This window comes from Rhinopithecus bieti, unplaced genomic scaffold (genome assembly GCF_001698545.2).
Source record: "Rhinopithecus bieti isolate Rb0 unplaced genomic scaffold, ASM169854v2 scaffold_30775, whole genome shotgun sequence".
Taxonomy (NCBI): Eukaryota; Metazoa; Chordata; class Mammalia; order Primates; family Cercopithecidae; genus Rhinopithecus; species Rhinopithecus bieti.
Genome location: NW_016813906.1, coordinates 520180 through 545537, shown reverse-complemented (window position 1 = coordinate 545537; position 25358 = coordinate 520180). Strand labels below are relative to the sequence as shown.

General features: G+C 36.1%; 1 protein-coding gene across 1 annotated transcript in view; it reads right to left on the bottom strand.

Annotated features, from left to right (window-relative positions):
- USP34 (ubiquitin specific peptidase 34) overlaps positions 1-25358 on the bottom strand; it is a 221900-nt gene that overhangs the window by 97370 nt on the left and 99172 nt on the right. The window contains 12 exon segments of the mRNA XM_017849063.1: positions 2121-2273; positions 4163-4287; positions 4426-4466; positions 5884-5966; positions 9728-9928; positions 14802-14888; positions 16383-16406; positions 16409-16468; positions 16611-16733; positions 18212-18337; positions 22654-22863; positions 23057-23157. Of these exon segments, the coding sequence (XP_017704552.1) occupies positions 2121-2273; positions 4163-4287; positions 4426-4466; positions 5884-5966; positions 9728-9928; positions 14802-14888; positions 16383-16406; positions 16409-16468; positions 16611-16733; positions 18212-18337; positions 22654-22863; positions 23057-23157 (1334 nt within the window).

The window sequence follows — 25358 nt, the reverse complement described above, 5'->3', positions numbered from 1 at the left end:
TGGCGGGCGCCTGTAGTCCCAGCTACCTGGGAGGCTGAGGCAGGAGAATGGCATGAACCCGGGAGGCGGAGCTTACAGTGAGCTGAGATCCGGCCACAGTACTCCAGCCTGGGTGACAGAGCGAGACTCCGTCTCAAAAAAATAAAAATAAAAATAAAAATAAAGTACAATGTTTATTTGGCATCAATATTTTAATTAACAATAAGTATATTAAAACTTGCTCAATACTAACTTTTGTAATTATTTCTCAAATGAAAAGATTTTAAGAATTCAGATGTTAACTAAAAAGCAAAAAGTATAAACACCATAGAACTTTTAAAGTAAACATATTGAACTTTTATTTAAATACATTTAAAAGTTTAAGAAAATGTGTCCTAAATATTTCAAAGGATCTTCTTTATGTGTTTCTCATTTTCTTCTGAATTGACAACTTAGACACATTTTAATTTACTAAATTTATGTACACTGGAAAAAACGCAAGTGTATATATGACAAGATTTGCTTTGAAATTTACTTTTCTTTTTTTTTGAGACGGAGTTTCACTCTGTCGCCAGGCTAGAGTGCAGTAGCGTGATCTCAGCTCACTGACTGCAACCTCCCCGCCTGCCGGGTTCAAGCGATTCTGCCTCAGCCCTCCTGAGTAGCTGGAACTACAGGTGTCTGTGACCACGCCCCGCTAATTTTGTATTTTAGTAGAGACGGAGTTTCACCACATTGGCCAGGATGGTCTCTATCTTTTGACCTCGTGATCCGCCCGCCTCGGCCTCCCAAAGTGCTGGGATTACAGGCATGAGCCACTGCACCGGGCCTGAAATTTACTTGTTTTAAACATTACTTTGTTTGAATGGAAATGTCATTTTAGTCTAAGAAAATTAGATCTGCAAAACTGACTGTTTCTTTAAAGTAACTTCTATTTGAACTGCAATTTTATTTTACATATTCGGTACTCCAAACTACATGCTATTATAGAAAGCTGTATTTTAAATTTAAAATCTACATTTCCCTTTCCAAATAAGATGTTACATCCACGTATCTTATTCAGAAGAGACAGGAAATTAAGGATAGATACCAGATGAAGACGTTTCAACTAAGGTCAGGGTAAAACACTAAAGGAATTAGAATAAGGTGGAAAAGCACAAATATAGTAGAAATACGACACTATCAACAAGTTATAGATTAATAAAGTACACTTAATAAGAACTGATAAAGTCATGAACATGTATGTCATAATTCGTATCTATTAACAAGAATAGAATACATAGAATAGTATATAATTTTCTGAACATACCTGACTAGCGTCCTTTATATGGATGTTGTCAACTAATTTGCATAACAACCAAAATACTCTTTACATCCTGGTTTTAACATTGGTTCTTCCTCATAATCATCTATCTATTAAAAAAATTTTATACTGTGTGAAAACATTTTAAAATAAATAGAATTATAATACATTTGAGATACTAGAGGCTTTATGAAATAAATTCCTGTATCAACTAAACAGTATTCAAAATCTTTTAAAATGGAGAGTACACAGTTTCTGTAATATCAGAATAACTAGGCACAAAATGACTAACATAAGAACTTTCAAGAAAATATTAGTCTCAAATTACTAACATTTGAAAACATGAATAAGGAGGAAAATAATGTAAATCCAACAACACACTGAATTTCTGGGATTAGTAAAAGTGGGCTCTAAATTTATTATGTAGTAGAAGCCTTTTACAAGACTAGTATATGCACTAGGGTAGGAAATAAAATTTAAAATTCCGAATATCATAAAGATAAAAAAACTTACTAGAAAAGAGAGCTCCATTTATGATTTTTTTATCAGTCAACTTATTAACACAAGGCCCAGAACCAAGTGAGAATAAATGCTATTTCTAAAATACAGTATCCACGAAACAGACCACAGAGCTGAAATCAGTCTCTTCCTAGTAGTAACATGGACACAATGTGTCACAATGCTGTCACCTTAAGAAGTATATAACTACTATCCTCTTGGTAAAAAATCACATACAGTAGTCAAATGATCAAAATTTTAAGGCTATATTACAATGGTAAACTTGAGGCAAAGGAAATTTCAAAAATAGAAACTGCTTCTAAACACAGCAAAATCTTACCCTAATAGGTTTGAGTGCTTGAGCATCAGGAAGAAATTTCAATAATGTTGAGGCAGCCAATAGCAGAAAAGAACGATTGATTGAGTCTCCTCCATCCAGCCCTGACAGGGATAACTTATAAAGACCATTGCATGATTCATGACGAACTGCAGTCTAGATGAAAAAGAAAGTTCCAAAGACAGTCTGAGTTAGTATTAGAAAGTTAATAATATGTGAGCAGAAACGATTTTAGGTGATTTTAAATACAATGTTCTGCTCGGCAAGCCTGTAATCCCAGCACTTTGGGAGGCCCAGGCAGGGGGATAACCTGAGGCCAGGAGTCTGAGACCAGCCTGGCCAACATGGCAAAACCCCATCACTACAAAAAATACAAAAATTAACCGGATGTGGTGGCTTGCATCTGTAGTCCCAGCTACTCTGGAGATAGGCACAAGAATTGCTTGAACCAGGAAGGCAGAGTCTGCAGTGAGCTGGTATGCCACTGTTCTCCAGACTGGGTGGCAGAACAAGATTATGCCTCATAAAAATAATTAATAAATACAATGTTCTAAACCCATACATATATACATGTAAATCACATGTGATCAAATAAAGTACCTCAAGGTATACCATAATATACACAGTATTTCAGAAATCCTAAAGCATGGTCATAAAAACAAACAAAACAAAGTAAGAACAACAAGTAAATACAAGGAATAATTGAGTAAGGACATTTAAAATCATTTAAGTTATTTACAAGACAGAGGATAAAATATTTTCAGAACTAGAAGCAACACAGAAGCAACTTCAATCAGAATATTCTATAGATAGGAAGAAAACCATCCAAATGTCAAAATGTTTACCTGAGACAGGACAAGAACACATATGGCATTAAATCCAGAGCTAATTTTTTTTTTTTTCTTTTTGAAACATAGTCTTACTCTGTTGTCCAGGCTGGAGTGCAGTGGCATGATCTTGGCTTACTGCAACCTCTGCCTCCTGGGTTCAAGCGATTCTCCTGCCTCAGCCTCCCGAGTAACTGGGATTACAGGCACCTGCCACCACGCCCGGCTAATTTTTTGTATTTCTAGTAGAGACGGGGTTTCACCATGTTGGCCAGGCTGGTCTTGCACTCCTGACCTCATGTGATCCACCCACTTTGGCCTCCCCAAGTGCTGGGATTACAGGTGTGAGCCACAGTGCCCAGCCCCTTAGACAATGCAGATTTAAAAAATAAGTGACTTTGGAGCTAAATGTATTAGTAAGTGTGTTTCTATTATTTCACATAGGAATATGAGGTAATGCCAAGATATGGCTAATAAAAATTATACTGGCCTCAGTGTGAACATGGGAAGCAAAATATACTTCTTTTATTTGTAGTCTCTCTAGCCTCTATTTTTCTACTTAAATAGAAAACACAGGATGGGTGCAGTGGCTCATGCCTATAATCCCAAGCAGTTTGGAAGGCCGAGGCAGGAGCATTACATGACACCAGGAGTTCAAGACCAGCCTGGACAACACAGCGAGACCCCGTCTCTACAAAAAAAGTTTAAAAACTAGCTGAGCATGGTGATGTGCACCTGTGGTCTCAGCTACTTGGGAGGCTGAGGTCAGAGGATCGCTTGTTCCCAGGAGGTTGAGGCTGCAGGGAGCCATAATGGCACCACTGCACTCTAGCCTGGGTGATACAGGGAACATGGAGATTCTGTCTCAAAGAAAGAAAAAAAAAAAAGGTCACAGAACTTTTCTAAAACATAAATTACCAAAATAAATTCTCAAGCCCTTCCTACTACCTGGAAAAAAATTTTATTAATCCAAAGCAAAATAACCATTCTATAAACATTTCAGAAAAATATAAATGCTACATAATATTTAATAGTCCAAAAGTTCTTAAACATTATACATAGTTCAAAACACTCCAGACCTTAAAGGATTAAGCAGATAATGTGATATATTTATGGACTCATGCACATTTGTTTCCATTAGCTCTTTTATTTATTATCAATGCTAATAACATGAAAACATATAAAAGTAACAGTACTAACCTTGAACCTTTATCTTACCTCAGGAATAAGGAGAGTTAATTTCTTTAGCCAATCTTGTAAATGATCACTATCAGCAAGGCTAGATTTCACTAAAGAACAGCAATGAGCCCAACTCACCAAGAGCCACATTGAATAATGTGAAACTAAAGAAAAATTAGAAAACAGTTCACTATAAAGATTTGTGCTAAAATCAAAACACAATGTTCATTATTAAAGGTAAAATATATCAATATATTATTCAAGTTTTTATTCACTAAAAGTTAACTTTGTGGAACCCTTACCTTCATGTCTAGACCTGTGATCAGACTGAGCTTTTAAAACTCTGTAAAGTAAAAACACACCACCACCAATTAAATTCAGCAATGAATTAAAAATAATTCAATTTATTAACATATATCCTATAGGGTTATCACTTACCCCCAAAAAAGGGAAGCAGTGGGTGAGAGTGACAGAGTGAGACACTGAGTGAGTGAGAGTGAGAGGGAGTGAGAGAGAGAGAGTGTGTGTGTTTATGTGTTTTAAAAGACAGGAAACAGGGTCTCACTCTGTTGCCCAGGCTGGAGTGCAGTGGCAAGATCATGGCTCACTGCAGGCTTGACCTCCCAGGTTCAAGCAATCCTCCCACCTCAGCCTCCCAATAGCTGGGACTACAGGCACGTGTCACCACACCCAGTTAATTTTTGCAAAAGAGACTATATTTTAAGAGAGTTCCATTATTTATTTGTTCCATATTTTTTATCATTTATTTAAAGACTCACTAAAGAAGAGTCAAACTCATTAAAGAAGAGAGTAGAATAATGATTACCAGAGGCTGGAAGGTGGGGTAGGCTAGGGTAGGGTGGGGCAGAGGGTCTAAGTCAAAGGGTATGAAGTTACAGATAGAGCAGGAAGTTTTGAGATCTATTACACAGCAGGGTGTCTAGTCAATAAAAATATATTGTATGCTTCAAAATAAAAAACCAAATAAAAGAATCACTGGTAAAATCTTATTACAGCAAATACCAAATGACTTCAGATTTAATAAACAAAATTTGAATGAATAAAACATTGACTGAGATAAGTAAACATTCAAGAAGTGCTCATGATTTAGATACTAAAGAGATGTGTATGACAAACACATAGGTTATAATGATTTAGAGTCTAAACTTAAGAGTCCATTAAAAAATATCTGAATCTAATCATGAAGGCTAATCATGAAAACCCAAACTGAAAAGTACTCTATGAAATAATTGGCCTGTATTACTTGAAAATGTATCATGAGAGAAAGGCTGAGAATGTTATCTCTGATGAACAGAAGAACTGACAACTAAATGCAATACATTTAGTTGATCCTGAAGCAAGAAAAATACTGTTATACAGAATACCAATAGGATTATTTTAATACCAACTATATGTTAGATAATATGTCAATGTTAAATTTTATAAATTTAAAAATTTTACTCTATTAAGAAAATGTCTTTGGTCTTAGGAGATACACAACAAAGTACTGGTAAACAGTCATGATATCTGCAATTCAGTCTCACAAGATTCAGGAAAACATGTAAACACAGAAAACATGTGACTCAAATACAAGACACATTTTAGCAAGAGGTTAATAATATGTAAATTTGGATCAAAGGTATGAGAGATTTCATAATATCCCCAAATTTTCTAGTAAGTTTAAAATTTTCAAAATTAAGTTTTAAAACATTATATTCCTGCTATACATGAACACATAAAATATATTTTAAAATGCATACCTAGGAGCCAGATTATCATACGTATAAGCAACAGACATAAGTCGCTGAATCAAACTGGTTCCTTGGACAAGAACAAGAAATACCTTTAAAACAAAAACATTTTAAAAGATATTTAAATACAGCAAAAGGAAAACCCCCCAAAAGCACTCATGACTTAGTTACTAAAGAGATGTGTATTAAAAAATTTTAACCCAAAATTCCAAATTACTGACATTTATCTGTAACACAATAAAGAATGTCTTAAGAATTCTTTGAAAATACTGTAAAAATGCCAAGAATCAGAAAACCAGAATTTTATAATCACACTTAAGAGAGTAGGCTGGGTATGGTGGCTCACTGTAATTGCTGTAATCCCAGCAATTAGGGAGGCTCAGGTGGGTGGATTGCTTGAGCCCAGAAATCTGACACTAGCCTGGCCAACGTGGTGAAACTCCGTTTCCACTAAAATACAAAAATTAGCTGGGTGTGTGGTGCATGTCCATAGTCTCATCCATTTTGAAGGCTGAGAAGGGAGAAACACCGGAGTCTTGGAAGCAGTGGCTGCAGTTAGCCGAGATTGTGCCACTGCACTCCAGCCTGAACAACAAAATGAGAATCTGTCTCAAAAAAAAGAAAAAGAAAAAAAAAAAGAAATTACTAAGAATTGAGAAATAGGGGCAAAAATAGTCTTCACATTCGATTCATAGATTCTCTGCATACCACTGAATTGGGAGAAAGACATATATATATGTCAGTGGTTTCTTGGGAAGGGGTTGGTGAAGAATTAAACATGTTTTTACTTTGGAAGAAAATATATTTTAAAAAACATCAAGTAGTAATAGATTCCTCAACCATCCTGAAATAAAAATTAAAAAGCAATACAATATACCACGGATACAGAGCATGAATTCTAGATTCAAAATCCTGAGGCTCAACATTCAGCTTCAGGTTACATGATCCTAATATATATGGAATTTCTCAGTTCTAGTTCTTCCTCCACATAATGGGAGAAAATAGTTCACTAACTTAATGAACTTAATGAATTATTAAATTCATTCTGCAGGTTGGAAGGCATTCTGTGCACATACTTCATAAGGCACTGTTTCTGCACTGGGGCAGGCAGCTACAGAAAACATAGTAACACAAGTATATACAATGTGCAAATAAGCAAAAGAAGGGAGCAGCAACTAAACCTGTCCCTGGCAGAAGTGAGAAAGCTTCCAGAAAAGTTGATGTTTAGGCTAAATTTTGCAAGTAACTTTCTAAAATGCTATGAAAAAGATCACATGGAAAAATGATGGTAAACTCAAATAAGTTAGTATTCTTGCTTACTACCTACAGTATATCAACATTAGATGACTGTCTTTGGTATTAACGCAACAAAAATTTTTATTTCCATAGATCTTAGATATACATACTAAGCTGTAATTATTTTGGGAAATACATTCATGCAAAACTATATAACATACACCTTTTCTAAACTAAAAAAAATTAACATTGGCCAGGCACGGTGGCTCACACCTATAATCCCAGCACTTTGGGAGGCCGAGGCAGGCAGATCACTTGAGGTCAGGAGTTTGAGATCAGCCTGGCCAAGATGGCAAAACCCCATCTCTACTAAAAATACAAAAATTCGCCAGACACGGTGGCATGTGCCTGTAATAAGCTTGTAGTTGCATATTATTTTAAACACAAACCAATAACCTATAAAACTCCATAAATGTGCACATGTATTTTACACATACACTTATGTATATTTGTATTATTAAAATCTCAAAAGGAAATAGCTAATAAAGGTCAATAAACATTGAAATTATTCAGTGAGTTGATGGAAAGGATCACAATTAGAGCATTACTATAACCTGAAACTTTATTCTGAAAAAAAACATGACCAAAACATTATAGTAAGGTTACTAAAGTGGTAGTTCACAACACAGAACACTGTAGAATACATTCAGATTATATTGTACTCTGCATATATTTAATTTTATTAGATGTAAATTATTTGGAATACTGGCAGAGATCACTTTTCCCATTTAACCCCCAAAATTCCAAAAAGGAAATCTGCTTCAGGTATCCATTTATACCAGTACTTTTTAACCTTATGTTCGTCACAATCTATCAGTAACAATTCATTACTTTGATGTTTCTTGGGTAGATATGAGGTGAGGTTCTCAAAAGGTTACAGAATGAGATCTCCCTAAAATTTCATCTTGATCACTCCCTACTTCCTAGCTCACTGATGAAGATGTTGGAAAGGCAAATATGTGATTACAAAATCCACAATCAAAAACATTCTATTTTTATTGCTGGATGTCCTGGTTAATACAGTTGACCCTTGAACAACACAGGTCTGAACTGCACAGATCCACTTATATCTGGGTTTTCTCCCAACTATGGCACTCCTAAGACAGAAAGACCAACCCCTCACCTTCCTCCTCCTCTTCTACTGCCTAATCAGTGTGAAGACCATAAGGATGAAGACCTTTATGATGACTCACTTCCACTTGAAGAACAGAATATATATTTTCTCTTCCTTATGATTTTCTTAATACTTTCTTCTCTCTAGCTTACTTTAAGAACACAGTATATAGGCCGGGCGCGGTGGCTCAAGCCTGTAATCCCAGCACTTTGGGAGGCCGAGACGGGCGGATCACTAGGTCAGGAGGATCGAGACCATCCTGGCTAACGTGGTGAAATCCCGTCTCTACTAAAAAATACAAAAAACTAGCCGGGCGTGGCGGGCGCCTGTAAGTCCCAGCTACTCGGGAGGCTGAGGCAGGAGAATGGCGTAAACCCGGGAGGCAGAGCTTGCAGTGAGCTGAGATTCGGCCACTGCACTCCAAGCCTGGGCGACAGAGCCAGACTCCGTCTCAAAAAAAAAAAAAAAAAAAAAACAGTATATAAACATACAAAATATGCATTAACCAACTGTTTATGTTATTGGTAAGGCTTCTGGTTAATAGTAGGCTATCAGTAGTTAAGTTCTGGGGCAGTCAAAAGTTATACACAGATTTTTGACTGTATGGAGGATCAGCATCCTTAACTCCTCTATTTTTCAAGGGCCAACTGTATTTTCCTTCATCTCGAAATCCACCCTCTTATACACTTGTTCTATTATGCTAGGGCTAACATATCAAAAACCAAATTCTTCCTTCACCAGTTGGCTTCCTATTAGGTTGTGCCAGTCTAGGATACTAGAGAGACTCCTTTCTTTTTTTCTGTCAGCATTTATCTGAAAGTATTTACCTAGAAGAGACAGCTGGTTGCAGCTTTTTTAGGCACTCCTAGCACCAGCTTTATCAGGTCCCCTCTGAGAATCTTAGCAGATGAGCATAAGAGCGTAACTGCTTTCTCAGAGGCCTAAACCCCAGTTTAAAGGGATCCCTCCTGCAAGCTTCTAAGTTTCTGATGACCCAACCACTTCCCTAATGTTCCACAAGATCTAGGGGTGGTAAATGGCTCCTTATCTGGATTACCTCATCATTCCCTTTTGCTTTTAAAGCCTTGTAACACATACATGTAAAACCGATTCCCTATTTTAAATTTCCTATGTTGAAATACCAACTATGGCTTCTGTTTTCATAAATGCACCCTCAAAGTATATGAATTACTGAGTCCAAATAATAAATTCAGTCTCACAGATATTAAAATGGCACATGATTCATTTCTGCATTCTGGATGATGAAATGAAAAGCATTACTGCTTCATAATCACTACTGCTTTAAAACAATGCCATCAGTTTGGCTGTCAGGTTAAGTCACAGTAATCTAGAATACATTTCTTAAGCATTAGCATATTTCTTCAGTTTATAAATATAAATGGAATTCATCACTACAATTAAACATTAACTTCTGCACTTTACCTCTGTTAATCGTGGTATATGAAGACCCTTAGCATGATCACCAGCAGCCTTCCTTGATTTGCCAGGCCAGGTTCTTTTCCTATGGCTTTCCGCTATACCAGACCAGGCGAAGACATCATGATAAGCTAAATCCAAATCGGATGGATCTACTGCAAACTGGCATATTAACTTCAGCAAGCAAGCAAGACAGTCTAGCTGCCACTGTAAATGAAAAGAAATGGTCATTTCTCTATTTCCATTAATTTAGAATGGCCATTATACAATTCTGAGATTAAAAGACCAGAAAATAAAATCATTATAGCTAGTACTTAATCACATACTATAAAAATTTCGCTGCTCAAATACTATAGTCAGTAACAATTCAATCTTATAAAAATTAAGAAAAATTATCTAGAAATAAAGAGGGTATACAAGATGTATTTAATGAAATGGAAATGACACTTTCATTTCTTTAATGAAGGCATCATAAAATGTATGTTAATAGAGAGCTACGAGATTTTGAAAATATACTGCTCATAATTTATAATTTTTTTAAACATTAAAATGATGGCAAGGATATTACTTATCAGTAAAATTAACTGAGAAACAAAGTATTCTATGCTGTTTCTCCACAAAAGTGGCACAGGCTCTTAAAACTTAGGGACCAAAGCAATTCTTAGTAATTCTAGAAAATAATTCAAACGAAAATCTTGCACTTTCCATGACCACATTAAAAACAAACATTCATTTTATTTTAAAATTTGTTTTAAATATTGTTTAGTATGTATAAAAAATAAAATTTACAGCTGACTGGAAGCTCAATTTTAATAACTTAGTGTACTTTCTTTGATTAGAATATCACTTATGTACAAGATGAGAGTTTCACAGCTTTTTCTTCAATAGCTCTTAACCTCCTGCTTTCCTGATTTCACTGCCAAATATATTCCTATACAAATATACCAGGAAACAGTACTTTCTTCCTGCAATAATAGCAATACCGTATTACTGAACTAAAGAAAGATAGCAAGATAATTCAGACAGAAAAGTCTTTTCAACAAATTGGTGCTACAAAACCAAAGAGCCGTATGAAGAAGGAAAAAAATTCAATATTGCACACACAAAATGCAAAATGTATCATTATAGAACTAAATGTAAAAGAAGACTGTAAAACTTACAGAAAGCAGAGGAGAAAAGTCTTTGTGACCTTAGAACAAATATTTGTAGACTGGATACAAATTTCATTAAAATTAAAACCTCTCCCCTAAAAGATACTGTCAGTATAACGAAACAGTAAGCCATAGCATGTGTGTGGGGCTTGTCCCCATACATACAACAGAGAAAGACTTCTCCATAATGTTTAAGGGAAAAGACCATCTCACAACTATATACTAAGACGTTTCACAAAAGAAGATAAATACACAATCAACAAACACACAACATAATGCTAAACATCATTAGTAATGAGGAAAGGACAAGTGAAGCCACCGTGAGATAACACTACTATATCCACTAGAATAGCTTCAATTTTAAAACCCTGGCCATATCAACTTCTGGCAAGGATGTGAAGTAAATGAAATTCTCATATGTTGCATAGTACAACTGTTTTGGAAAACAGTTTGGCAGCTTCTTAAAAGGTTAATCTTCCACTCACCATATTATTTAGCAATTTCATTACTTGGCATTAATCCGAGAGATAAAAACATACATATACCAAATGACCCGTATGTGAATGTTTACAGAACCTTTATTTGTAATAACCCAAAACTACAAACCACTCAAATGTCAATAGGTAAGCAGATAAATGAATTGTGGTATACCTATACAACGAATACATTACTCAGCAATGAAAACAAACCAACTACTAATACACATTTAACAACCTCAAAAAGCATTCTGATTAAAAGAAGCCAGATACAAAAGGGTACATATTGCACTGATCCAATTACATGAAATTCTATAAAATGAAAATCTCACCTATTGTAACAGAAAGCAGAGAAAGAAAAATTAATAGCAAAACTGCAGGACGGAACTTCTTAATAGAAATATTCTTGGCCGGGCGCGGTGGCTCAAGCCTGTAATCCCAGCACTTTGGGAGGCCGAGATGGGTGGATCACGAGGTCAGGAGATCGAGACCATCCTGGCTAACACGGTGAAACCCCGTCTCTACTAAAAAATACAAAACATTAGCCGGGCGAGATGGCGGGCGCCTGTAGTCCCAGCTACTCGGGAGGCTGAGGCAGGAGAATGGCGTAAACCCGGAAGGCGAAACTTGCAGTGAGCCGAAATCGCGCCACTGCACTCCAGCCTGGGTGACAGAGCGAGACTCCGTCTCAAAAAAAAAAAAAAAAAAAAAAAAAAAATTTTTTTTTTGGATGTTAGAGCACTAAACATTTTCAAAACTCACTCTTTAAAATGAGTGCATTATTTATTACATGAAAAGTATACTGCAACCTCACATCATATGGCAAAAATTAACTTAAAATGGACCAAAGACTTAAAAAAGTAAGAGCTAAAACCATAAACCTCTTAACAGAAAACAGAGTCATCAATCTCTGCAAAAGGGGATTAGGTAACAGTTTTGTAGATACAACACCAAAAGGACAAGCACAAAGGAAAACAGACACTAGACTTCATCAAAATTAGAAACTTTTGTAAATCACAGGGTAGTCTCAAGAAAGGGAAAAAAGCAACCCATATAATGGGAGAAAATATTCGTAAATCACATGCACTGTAAGGAATCAGTATCTGAAATACATAAGGAATTTTAACAAATCAACAAAAAGACAACCCAATTAAAAGTGGGTAATGGATGTGAATTGACATTATTCGAAAGATAAACAAGTGGCCAATAAACACATGAAGAGATGTTCAACTTCATTAGTCACCAAGGAAATGCAAATCAAAACCACAACTAGGTACCACTTTACACACTAGGATAGCCAAAATAAAAAAGACACTAACAAGTCTTGGAAAGGATGTGGAGAAACTGGAACCCTCACACACTCCTGGCAGAAATGTAAAATGTTGCAGCTCTGGTAAACTGTTTGGAAATTCCTCAAAAAGTCAGAAGTTACCACAGGACCCAGAAATTGCACTCTATACCCAAGGCACCACTGTTTATAACAACATTATTGATAATAGTCCCAAACTGGCAACAATGCAAATGTTCACCAACTGATCAATCTTCCACTCCCTGGATTCAGCTGTGACTGACCAAACATTTTGCCAAAGATGTAGGAATGAATGTGTGTGTGTGTATATATATGTACATACACATACACGCATACATGCTTATGAATGGTCAACAGACACATGAAAAGCTGCTCAAGATCCTTAGCACTGGGAAAATGTAAATGTTAGAAATCACAATAAAATACCACTTAAGTATTGGCAATGTATACCACTCCTAAGCATATGCCAAAAAGAAGTGAAAATGCATTATCCATGCATAAATTCATAAACAAATGCTCACAATAGTCAAAGTGTAGAAATAACCCAAATGCCTCTCAATTGGTGAATGGATAAACATGTAATATAACTATAAAAAAATGAATTGACACCTGCTACTTCCAAGGATGAATCTTTAAAATAGACTAAGTGAAAGAAACCAGTCACAATGGACGATATATTGTATGGTTCCATTTATAGGAAATGTCCAGAATGACATCAGCAAATCCACAGAAACAGAAAGCAGACTGTAATGGTGGTTGCCCAGGGCTAAAGCGTTTGGGGGGAGGTTTCTTTTGAAGTGATACAATTGTTCTGGAATTAGATGCTGGTCACGGTCACACAACTTTGTGACTATAGTAAAAACATTACATTTTGGAGAAGTACATTGATTGCATGTTAACTATATCTCAAAAAAAATTTTAAAGGTATACTTCAACTGAACTCATTTGAAAAGAAAAAAAAAAGGAATAAGAACAATTCTGAACTTAGAAGTATTTCATAATATTAAGAGAGATGCATTATAAACAGGAAATACCAGTTGACCTGGAAGCAATTTGTTTCTTAGACATGCTTTGCATCTTGGGCATTAAAAAGCTACAAAAGCCACATATTGACAATAAAATGTTATTAATAATACTTCAGGAAATTATTCATAATTTCAAGAAAAACAAACAGAGAAAACCTTTAGTGCAGGGGTGTCCAATCTTTTGGCTTCCCTGGGCCACACTGGAAGAAGAACAACTGTCTTGGCCCACATGTGAAATACACTAACACTGATAATAGCTGATGAGCTAAAACATTTAGACATAAGAGTACCTGATGTCAAATCATTACACCTGACTCCTAGGTTCGAAGGCAATTCAAAACAAAACAAAACAAACACAGGTACTAAGAAAATACTTGAATTCAATGTTTGATAATGCTAAACTGTTTTGGGATGGAAGAAAATGAAATGTCCTTCACATTGAGCTTGAAACTGACCTGTGCAGTTTTGTATATCATTCTGCAGATTTAAATATTCTACAAGCAATTTTATTTTCATATAGTACTTCTTCAAATCACAGTGGTAGAGAAACATTTTTTTAAATTTCCATTTTTTCATGCAAGTTCACAGAAAAGAAAATTCCACTTTATAATACTTTTATAAAGTATTATAAAATACAGAAACAATGTCTAATTGCTATAAAATTTCTAGAGGCTTACTCTCAATTTCTATATCCATCTTAATGTAAGCCAGTCAACATGGTCTGGAAACACATTTTTTAGTATTACTACTATAAAGGAAGAAATGATCAAAACAAAAAAAGAGTTTTTAAAAAACCTAAGATGTAAACCAAATTTTTAAAAAGCAACCAAACTTTATATAAATATTAATATATAATTTATCAACCTAAAGAAAACATGTTTATAAACTGGCCAGAGTTCAGAGTAATTAATTTTATCATAAGAATTTTAATACAGTTAACATGAAAAACGCTTATTCCATAATTAGTTTATCAAACTCGGTATTTTTAAATTCATTTCTGCTATATTCCATACTTCATTATAATGAACTATATGGCAAAAGCTATACTTGCTGATGAAATGGAAGTGTATCAAATGCGGTAACTACTGTAACTAGTTGAAACAGTAAATTTGCACTTACCACTGTCCATGATTCCTGCTCTTTAGGCTCTAGAATTCCAGAATTAAAAATTTCTAGTAACTGTTGAAGCCCTCCAGCAGCAACAAACTGTAGGCAATTGTGAAAGTAATAGTAAGAGAAAAGCAGATACATAATGCAATAATGCTTGTTGATTCAAGTAACTGGATATGTAAAATATTACATATCTTTTATTTACACTATATTCCTTCATTTAAATTACCAAAATAATTTCTATACAAAATAATCAGATAGAGCCTACTTCCAAGAATTTAAGGGTGGGTGCAATGGCTCATGCCTGCAATTCTAGCACTTTGGGAGGCCAAAGCCAGAGGATGGCTTGAGGCTAGGACTTTGAGACCAGCCTAGGCAACACAGGAAGGCCTCATTGCTACAAAAAGTAAAAAATTTGGGCGGGTATGGTGGCTGGTGCCTACAGTTTCAGCTACTAGGGAGGCTGAGGTAGGAGGATCACTTGAACCCAGGAGGTCAAGGCTGCAGGGAGCCATGATCATGCCACTGCAATCCAGCCTGCATGACAAGGTGAGACCCTGTCTCAAACAAAACAAAATAAAACAAACAAGAATTTTTAAAAACACACACTTGAGGCCGGGCGCGGTGGCTCACGCCTATAATCCCAGCACTTTGGGAGGCTGAGGCGGGCGGATCACGAGGTCAGGAGATGGAGACCATCCTGGCTAACAAGGTGAAACCCCGTCTCTACTAAAAATACAAAAAATTAGCCGGGTGTGGTGGCGGGCCTCTGTAGTACCAGCTACTTTGGAGGCTGAGGCAGGAAAATGGTATGAAACTGGAAAGCGGAGCTTGCAGTGAGCAGAGATCGCGCCACCGCACTCCAGCCTGGGTGACAGAGCGAGACTCTGTCTCAAAAAAAAAAAAAAAAAATATAATATTATATATACTAATATATATATATATATAAGTATATAATGGTAATAATATATACTATAACGCACACATAGACCACACCCACATACACACTTGAAAAAGGCTCTAAACGTCTTTTGTATTCCATTAGCCATTTAGTCTAGACACTGGGATGTCCTCACAGTATCTTGTTTTGCTGCACAGGCTAGAGTCGGCCATGGGTGCGATCTCAGCTCACTGCAACCTCCCCACCCTCCTGGTTCAAATGATGTCTCCTGCTTCTAGCCACCCTGGGTATCTGGGATATGGGCGACGTGCTACCCACCAGCTCATTTTTGGCATTTTTAGTGGAGATGGGTTTACCATGTTGGCCAAGGTGGTCTCAAACTCCTGACCTCAAGGTGATCCATCCCGTTCAGCCTCCAGAAGTGCTTGGATCACAGGCGTGAGCCACCATGCGCAGGCCTCTCACAGTATTTCAACATAGGGAAATATCAGAGCTAAAAATAGAGCACCAAGGCAATTAAATAATCTCACCGTTACATTATTGCAACGTTAAAGTAATACCATGATTTTTTAAACTATGCTTTAATGTATTATTAGTTTAAAACAATGAAGAATATGGTACCTCACTTTTGAAACACTGGAGATAATATTATTTTTATCAATACATTGGAAAAACACATATGATCAAACCTTGGCAATCCAGGAATTTTTACTAATTTTTCCACTTGATCCTCACTTGAATCATCTGAATCTGGATAAAGATCACTGTAACTTCCCTACGAGAACGGCAAAAAAACAAAAAAAAATAAGGCAGAATGGGTGGCAGAAAAGAATTTATCTAGAAACGGAAAAGACATTACAGAATTTTGCTCCACAGAAAATACAAACATTTAATGATAATAACGGAAATGCAATTACCGTTGACTCTCTCCTTATTCTTCTATTAGGTTTTCCCAGTGCTTCAATAATTTCCAGAGCATACAATAGCTTGTGGGCGCTCTTAATTTTGAGAAGTTCTTTCCAATTAAATCCATCATTACTCTTAAATTAGAAAACATGTTTCTCAAGCCAACTTACTCAGGGAACACAAAAAAGAAAACTTTAAACAAACTGACACTACATAAAACTCAAAATATTATATATACTTTGAAACATATTAAAACATATGAAGACTAGTTATATAACTGGTACAAATGGTATGCTTAAAATATCAATTATTCATTAAATTTTCTGAAAATAAAACTAATAAAATTAATATACAAACAGCAGCATGGGAAAATAATTAACTGTTAATCTTCCCAAACAAAAGAAGAAACAACATTGTAGTCTAGTTGAGTGGGTAAACTTCTAAAGATGGTGATGAATTAAACGTCTGTACTTAATAGTTACAACTACATATTTAAAAGTCATACAAATATATGAACTCAGGAACATTGCTGTTTTCCACTATCAATTCATGAAATAATGTAATTCACACTTAATGTGCATCTTTGAAATGCTATTACTAGTGCTACTGTAAGTCATCATTTGGCATTTTCAAGAGCCCATCTTCTTGACTTCCAAGTCATGTGAGATATTGGATCTCCCAAAATCACATGATAATGTTCCAAATCCTAGAATTAGCGTAACATTAGGACATTTGTTTTTTCATTCATCCTATAGGAGTTCTTTTGGAGATCTCCTCAAATAAACTACTTATTACACAAATTTTAAAAACAGTCTTTAAGCCAGGAGCAGTGGCTCATGCCTATAATCCCAATACTTTGGGAGGCTGAGGTGGGCAGATCATTTCATGTCAGGAGTTAGAGATCAACTTGGCCAAAACAGTGAAACCCCGTCTTTACTAAAAATACAAAAATGAGCTAGGCATGGTGGCACACGCCTATGGTCTCAGCTACTGGGGAAGGCTGGGGGAGGAAGGATCACTTGAGCCCTGGTGTCTGTGGCTGCAGTGAGCTGAGACCACACCACTGTACTTCAGGCTGGGTAACAGAGTCAGACCTTATCTCAAAAATAAATAAATAAATAAAAACAGTCTTTAATGTTAAAGACTTTACAAAGATACACAACACACGTGAGGTGGTGTCCATATGGAAAAAAATTACCACACACATATTAAATTTATTTGCCTCATTTTCTCCAATTCCATCAGTTAATTTGTATAAGCATACAAAACATTGATGCACGTCATTTCACCTCAGTGTATTTTCTCTAAACATTACTTTTGTTACTAAGAGCAAAAAACAGTGTTAAAAGCATACTGTAGTATGAAAAAACACTAATATAAAATGTCAACAATTTTAGAAAACATCTTCATCTTGCATTCAAGCCTATGTTATTCACCCTCACTAAACAAACAAATGAACATTAAAATGAAGTGGCACTTTTTACCTATTATATGGGTTAAAAACTATATTCAGATTTACTAAGGGTACATCAACAGGCAATCTTCTACACTGTCAATAGGAATATAAACTGGCAACAGCCTCTAGGAGAGTAAACAGATTTTGTGGCCTCACCTGCTCATCTGAGATATTCTGGAATGCCATCAACATATTAGGACATGTAGGAAGAAGCATCAGTAGCTCCCAGACCCGCCTAGACAAATTTTCTGCATGAAGATGAAGTTCTTCACATCGTAAGCTCTACACAAATAAGAACAACTGCTTTATCAAAACAGATCAGAAAAGTTTGAAGTTCAAATTTTGCGTAAAACTTATCAAATTTGCTAATATTTTAGCCTTTTGAAAAGTGAGAAACGAAACATTTCTTATATGATACATAATATTTGAGAAAATTAATAGTCAAGCAGTGTTTTTTCAACTTCTTACTGAACATTTTTCTAGAAAAGCTTTCCTCTAAGACTGATGATGTTCCTCAGGAAACTTTTGAAATAAAAGTGAAAACATCTGTCTAAAGGCCATTCTAACAAATTTCAATATGACTATCATCTATTTCCATTTTGCAGGTCACTATTGTAAGCACAACAAAGACTTGGTGAATTAAATCCTTGAACTTCCATTTAGGAAAAGAGCCTATTTCTCTTATTTTGTTAATCTAAACTTCATTTTTCAGTCTCAGGCAGACATTAAGAAGAAAGCAAACGATTTTAGAGACCTATTTTCTTCCATTACCATTTGTTAAATCTGAGTTCAGAAACTTGCTAAGGCAAGAGTAAGCTAAATAATGTCTCAAAAACCATTTAGGAAATAGGCAATTAAAAAAATCAAAAGTACCACCCTGAGAGGTAAAACGATTTGTAAAAACTAAATTGACAGTTTTGGTATTTTCCACAGAGTATAAATTTATTACTACTGCTACTATCATAGTGATTCTTTGGTATAATATGGTCTAGGGATATTCTATAAGCCTATAAAAAGAAACGTAGTTCTTTTGGTATAATGGCAGAAAGATGGTATACTTTGATGGCAAGGAAATCTTTTTTTTTTGAGACAGTTTCGCTCTTGTTGCCCAGGCTGGAGTGCAATGATGCAATCTCGACTCACTGCAACCTCTGCCTCCCGGGTTCAAGTGATTCTCCAATGTCAAGGAAATCTTAGAAAGTTTCAAGGTAAATTCGGTCTTTCACAAGCTTGATGAACAAAGAGAAGCAACCCTCGAGTAACACTGGTGCTTTACTTGAGGAAACGGCCCTCAGTTCTTCAATAAAATGACTCATCATTCCTTTGTAAATAACCACTAAAAAGAGAGAAATATTGAACTCTATGCAAAAAAGGATTTGAAGGAAAAATATCTTCCAAGTGTGCATAACTATGTTCTTCTATGACTGAAAGTCTCATACACAGTAAAGATACTTTATTTTTTCTTTTTTGTGTAACTCTCATCAGGGCCAAACAAAGAATCAAAGAATCCCTGTATCAACCTGCCAAAAATAAGATTCAATACAGTATCTGCGGCTGGGCGCAGTGCCTCCCACCTGTAATCCCAGCACTTTGGGAGGCCGAGGCAGGAGGATCACGAGGTCAGAGATGGAGACCATCCTGGCTAACACAGTGAAACCCTGTCTCTACTAAAAATACAAACAAAACTAGCTGGGCATGGTAGTGTGCACCTGTAGTCCAAGCTACTCAGGAGGCTGAGGCAGGAGAATCGCTGGAACCTGGGAGGTGGAGGTTGCAGTGAGCCAGTATCACATCACCGCACTCCAGCCTGGAGGACAGAGTGAGACTCTGTCTAAAAAAAAATCTCCTAAAACAATGAAATGCTTTCCCTTTGGTTTAAGCCTCACTACTCAGAATAACGTAACAGCCTATTAACATAACAGCCCAGGATCTCTTGTCACTGGTCCTGGTTTTCTCTACTATACCCTCCACACAAACATCTAAATTGTTTCTAAAAGCCCAGAAAAGAGCTCATTTTGTTGCTTAAAGCCAGCCATAATGATGGATTTTTTTTAAAAAAATCATTTTAAGGTCCTTTTGTGATATAGGTTACAGTGAACCTTTCTGTCCTAATATTTAAATTACACTATGCTCATATTCCCAGTTCCTCAAACATGTCATTTGCTTTCTTAATGAAGAAAATCTGTAATGCTTTTCTCTTCACTCTTAACAGTAGCTGGACCCACTTTGAACAACTCCTCTTTCGAAAAAACCTTCTGCAAAATTTTTGTCCCCCTCCTCTCATTATTCCCCTAATACATGGAACAGAACACCAGCACTAGGTGAGAAAACAGAGGTTTCATGGGCACCTAGTAATGACTATTTTGCTTGAAAAAACAATGGAGATTTCTAGGGAATTTAAGAATGTACCATCATGTGAGAACTGAGGTATAAGAAACAGAGGTCTCAATGGCAGCCCACTGCATCCATGATCAAACACATCATGGAAACGGGAAGAAGTCGCTTAACAATCTTGGGGAAGAAAGAAAAGAATACTAGCCTAACACAGAGAAAACCATCAGAATACCACCATTTTACCTGCCTCTAAATCTCAAAATTGTAATTTACTGCATAAGCTATATGAATACATGAAAACGTCTAAGAAGAAGCCCATTTAAAGGCATTGTTTTAAAAGTCAGTGGATTGAATATGGCTCCTTTAGGTGATGTCATACACATTCTTGCCTCTGAATGCCATCTTCAGGCTGGGCACAGCAGCTTATGCCTATGATCCCAGCACTCTGGGAGGCTGAGGTGGGAGGATCGCTCGAGACCAAGAGTTTGAAACCGACCTGGGCAACATAAGAGAGACCATGTCTACAAAGCAATTAAAAAATTAGCCAGGCACATTGGCATGCACCTGAAGTTCCACCTATGCAGGAGGCTGAGGCGGCAATCACTTCAACCTGAGAGATCAAGGCTATACTGAGCTATGATCATACCACTGCACTGCAGCCTGGGTGACACACCAAGACTGTGTCTCACAAAAACATAAAATAAAATAAAATAAATGGGATCTTTATAGTGATAACTCACTAACCATTTTTCTAGACTGTACCTTTTCTCTGAGCTCCATACTTACATATCCAAGTGATTACCTGACATTTCTACTTGATGTCCCTCAGGAATCCATCTATCCTCCAGTTCAAATGGAATACCCCCCAGTTGCACAGGCCAGCAACCCAATGCCATTTCTGTCTTCCTTCTCCTCTTCATTCCCTACTCCTAAAACCCACAACACCACCAAGTGATGCTTTGACCTGTTGTCCATTTCTTTCCACTGCTGCCACCCTATTCCAGGGCAACTCCTTCCTGAACTTGCACATCAAATGCTTTACTGACTTTGCTATTTTTGCCAAAGAAACTTATTAGGTATATTAGGTATTAGGTATAAAACAAAAATCAGAACATGTGTTTATCCTCTGTTTAAAATCTTTTAATGAGGTCCACTTTGAGTAAAATGGAAATGACTCACAATGATACAAAAGGTATACATTATTTTGTTCTGCCTACCTTTCCAATTTCTTTCCTCTCATTCTACTCTGACATCCTCTTCCACATTCTCCTTTCTAGCTGTAACAATTCCTAAACCTGCCTAACTCCTTTTATCAAGCATTTCCCCAGAAACCCTTTCTCCAGATTACTCTATCCAGACCATGTCTCATCTTTCTAACTGGCTTTTCATCCTTCTAGCTCAGATTATATACAGTCTCCCTCAGAGAGCCCTTTCTAGACCAAAGTATTACAAACAATAATTTGATTAAAACAGTATGCCTGCATCACGTTAGGTACTTAAATAGTTAATGAACAAATAAATGGGTTCTTAATTTTACCTTTTTTTTTTTTTCTGAGGTGGTGTCTTGCTCTATTATCCAGGCTGGAATATAGTGGCACAATCTTGGCTCACTGCAACCTCTGCCTCCTGGATTCAAGCGACTATCCTGCCTCAGCCTCTGGAGTAGCTGGGATTACAGGCGTGTGCCACCATGCCCAGCTAATTTTTGTATTTTCAGTAGAGACGAGGTTTCACCATGTTGGTCAGGCTGGTCTTGAACTCCTGACCTCGTGATCTGCCCATCTCAGCCTCCCAAAGTGCTAGGATTATAGGCGTGAGCCACTGCACCCAGCCCAATTTTACTACTCTTAAAAGATTACTGAGGGCCAGGCACGGTGGCTCATGCCTGTAATCCCAGTAATTTGGGAGGCCGAGGTGGGTGGATCAAGAGGTCAGAAGTTCAAGACCAGCCTGACTACCACGGTGAAACCCCATCTCTACTAGAAATACAAAAATTAGCTGGCTGTGGTGGCACACACCTGTAATACCAGCTACAAAGAAGGCTGAGGCAGGAGAATGGCGTGAACCTGGAAGGCGGAGCTTGCAGTGAGCTGAGATCATGCCACTGTACTCCAGCCTGGTTAACAGAGTGAGACACCGTCTCAAAAAAATTAAAGTGAGAAAATTATATTTTATAACATTTTATAATCTATAGTTGTATTAAAGTTACTATATCCTCTCAAAAGAGAGACAAAACAAGATTTGTGAAAATGAAACATAGTCACCTCACTATCATCCACTGCTACTTTTCCTGAGGGTGGTTTAAATGATGCAAGCATCTCTAATAAATCAAAAAGAGTAGTTAAATGAGGTTCTTGTAAAAGCAAAAGCATTGGAATGTTGTCCTTCTGAGGGGGTGGGAGGCAAGATGCTGGCAGCTGAACACCTTCCCCTTTCCGTTCTCTCCTTGGTGCACCCAAAGATACAAATACCATCTATAAAAAACAGGGAAAAAAATTTATGCAGATCAAGCTTTTGGTTTAATAAAACAATGAATCTGAAGTATAAAATCACTTAGAATTTTAATATAACAAAGTAATAAGAGCTATTTTTAAACTATATCTGTGACTATTCAACTGATGATTATAAACAGATCATTAAAACTCAAACCACGTTTTATATATGTACCTGCATATCCTTAAAACCAAGCTCATGAAGTGCTTTTTCATCATAATCTGTTGTTAACTCGTGTCCAGATGAAATCATCCTGACAGGTCCCATGAGGCCTCCTTAAAAGCAGCAGAACATGGAAATGAATTTAAGAATTAATTTATTTACTGATAAGAATATGTAGTTGTAGCAATTAATCACACTACACGTAAAGCTAAAATATAATTCCAACTCTCCAGATCCAAGGTAAAGAGAGAAAACTCAATAGATTAGGGATAGATATTTCTAGAATGTACTAAGTCCTTTTTGCTGCCTACACCTTCATTTGCCACCAGCTTCCCTACCTCACACTATGTTCAGTCAACTGGCCTCCTTGCCCTTTCTTGAAAATACCAAGTATATTACGAACTCAAGGACTCTCATCTCTTTCAATTCTCTCATCCAATGGGAGCTTTCTCCTTACCACCCAATCTAAAAGCTTCACTTCACCATTAACCCTTTACTCTGCTTTATCTTTCTTTAAAGCATTTGTTAATACCTCATATTGGTTATCCTGAAAGGGAAGGAGGAAAAAAGACAGAAGCAAAGGAAAAAGGGAAAGAAAAACAGAAAGAAAAAAAAAGGAAAGGAAGAATGACAAATTCCCAGTTCCACAAGGGCAGAGGTGTTTTATTCACACATGCATTCCCAGCACTAAAATGGAGAACACATTCAAATTAAGTAATGTATAATGCACAAATTTTTTGGGGAAAAAAATGATTACAGCAGGAAAAGTAAGCAAAATTAAATGTCTGATGAATAATTTAAACTTTAAAACTATTGCTAAATTTCATTCGATATAGAAAAACTCCACTGGACACCAATTACTTTCAAGAAAAATGAGTGTGGTAATGCTATTGCTTTTCATAATGACATATAACATTTTAAAATTACCTTTCCCTTCACATAAATAAAAAAGGTCTGTGGAAAAAATATTTCAAACACAGAGAAGGAATACGTTTTTCTCCCAAGAGGAGTCATATTGGCAATTTGCCTTAAGCACAATTTTTTTATAACTAAATTGCTAATCATTGTGTAGCTAAATCTATGATTCTTTCCCTTTCTCATTATTTCTAGCCCTCAATCTTGGCCCTCAAAATGGTTTGACAAACATTCAATCCTATTTTCTTCTAAATTTTCCTACCATTTGTTAATGCAGATATGACATTTTAAACATATCCTAAATATTAGAAGAAGGGGTTTTTCTTTCCCCAAACTGAACAAGTCATATGACTGATTTTCGGTATCCATTCTGTATCATTTAACAAATCCCACACCAAAATCTTATTATGGTTTAAATGTTTATATAGCTAGTACAGAAGTTCAACTTTCTATTATCCTTGAGTTTTTCTCCCAGAACATTTTTGTTCTTTTTCCTTTTTTTGTAAAGTACCAATTTACTGACTTCCCAGAAATTCTAATATTGCTTAGTTTATTCATATAGATAACTTCACCATAATTTCATCAAATTTTAAACAAAAATTACATTGGAATTTTTGATAGAACATGTTAAATAAATTTACCTAACATCTTTACAATATTCTATACAGAAGCATGCTATTTCAATTTACTCAGCAGTTCAATTACCTCAAAAAGTTTTATTCTCACATTTGACAAAGACCTCATGATATCATAATTTTTTCTTTTCTTTTTTTTTTTTTTTTTTTTTTGAGACTGAGTCTCACTCTGTCACCCAGGCTGGAGTGCAGTGGCTCAAGCTCAGCTCACTGCAACCTGTGCCTCCTGGGTTCAAGCAATTCTCTAGTCTTGGCCTCCTGAATACCTGGGACTACAGGTGTGCACCATCACACCTAACATTTCTGTGTTTTTAGTAGAGACAGGTTTGACCATGTTGGCCAGGCTGGTCTCGAACTCTTGACCTCAAGTGATCTGCCTGCCTCGTTCACCCAAAGTGCTGGGATTACAGGCATGAGCCACCACGCCCGGCCAGAATATCATAACATTTAAAAATTGCTATTGTATACTTGATTTCTTTAGTGCCCTATTCATCATGTTGCTCACAAATTATAACTGAATAATCTAATAGCTATACTTTTTTACAGTATATTTTATTCATTTTTTATTTTTATTGATTTTATTGATTTTTTATTTTTATAAATTTATTATTATATTATTTATGTCACAAATTTGTATCGTTCTGTATTATACAAAACTAGAAGAAAAGTAAATGCTTATAAAGAGTGTGTTCATTAAGAAAAGCTTTGGCTGCTGGATAGACAGAAATTCTGTATTAAACTTTTTTTTTTTTTTTTTTTTTTTT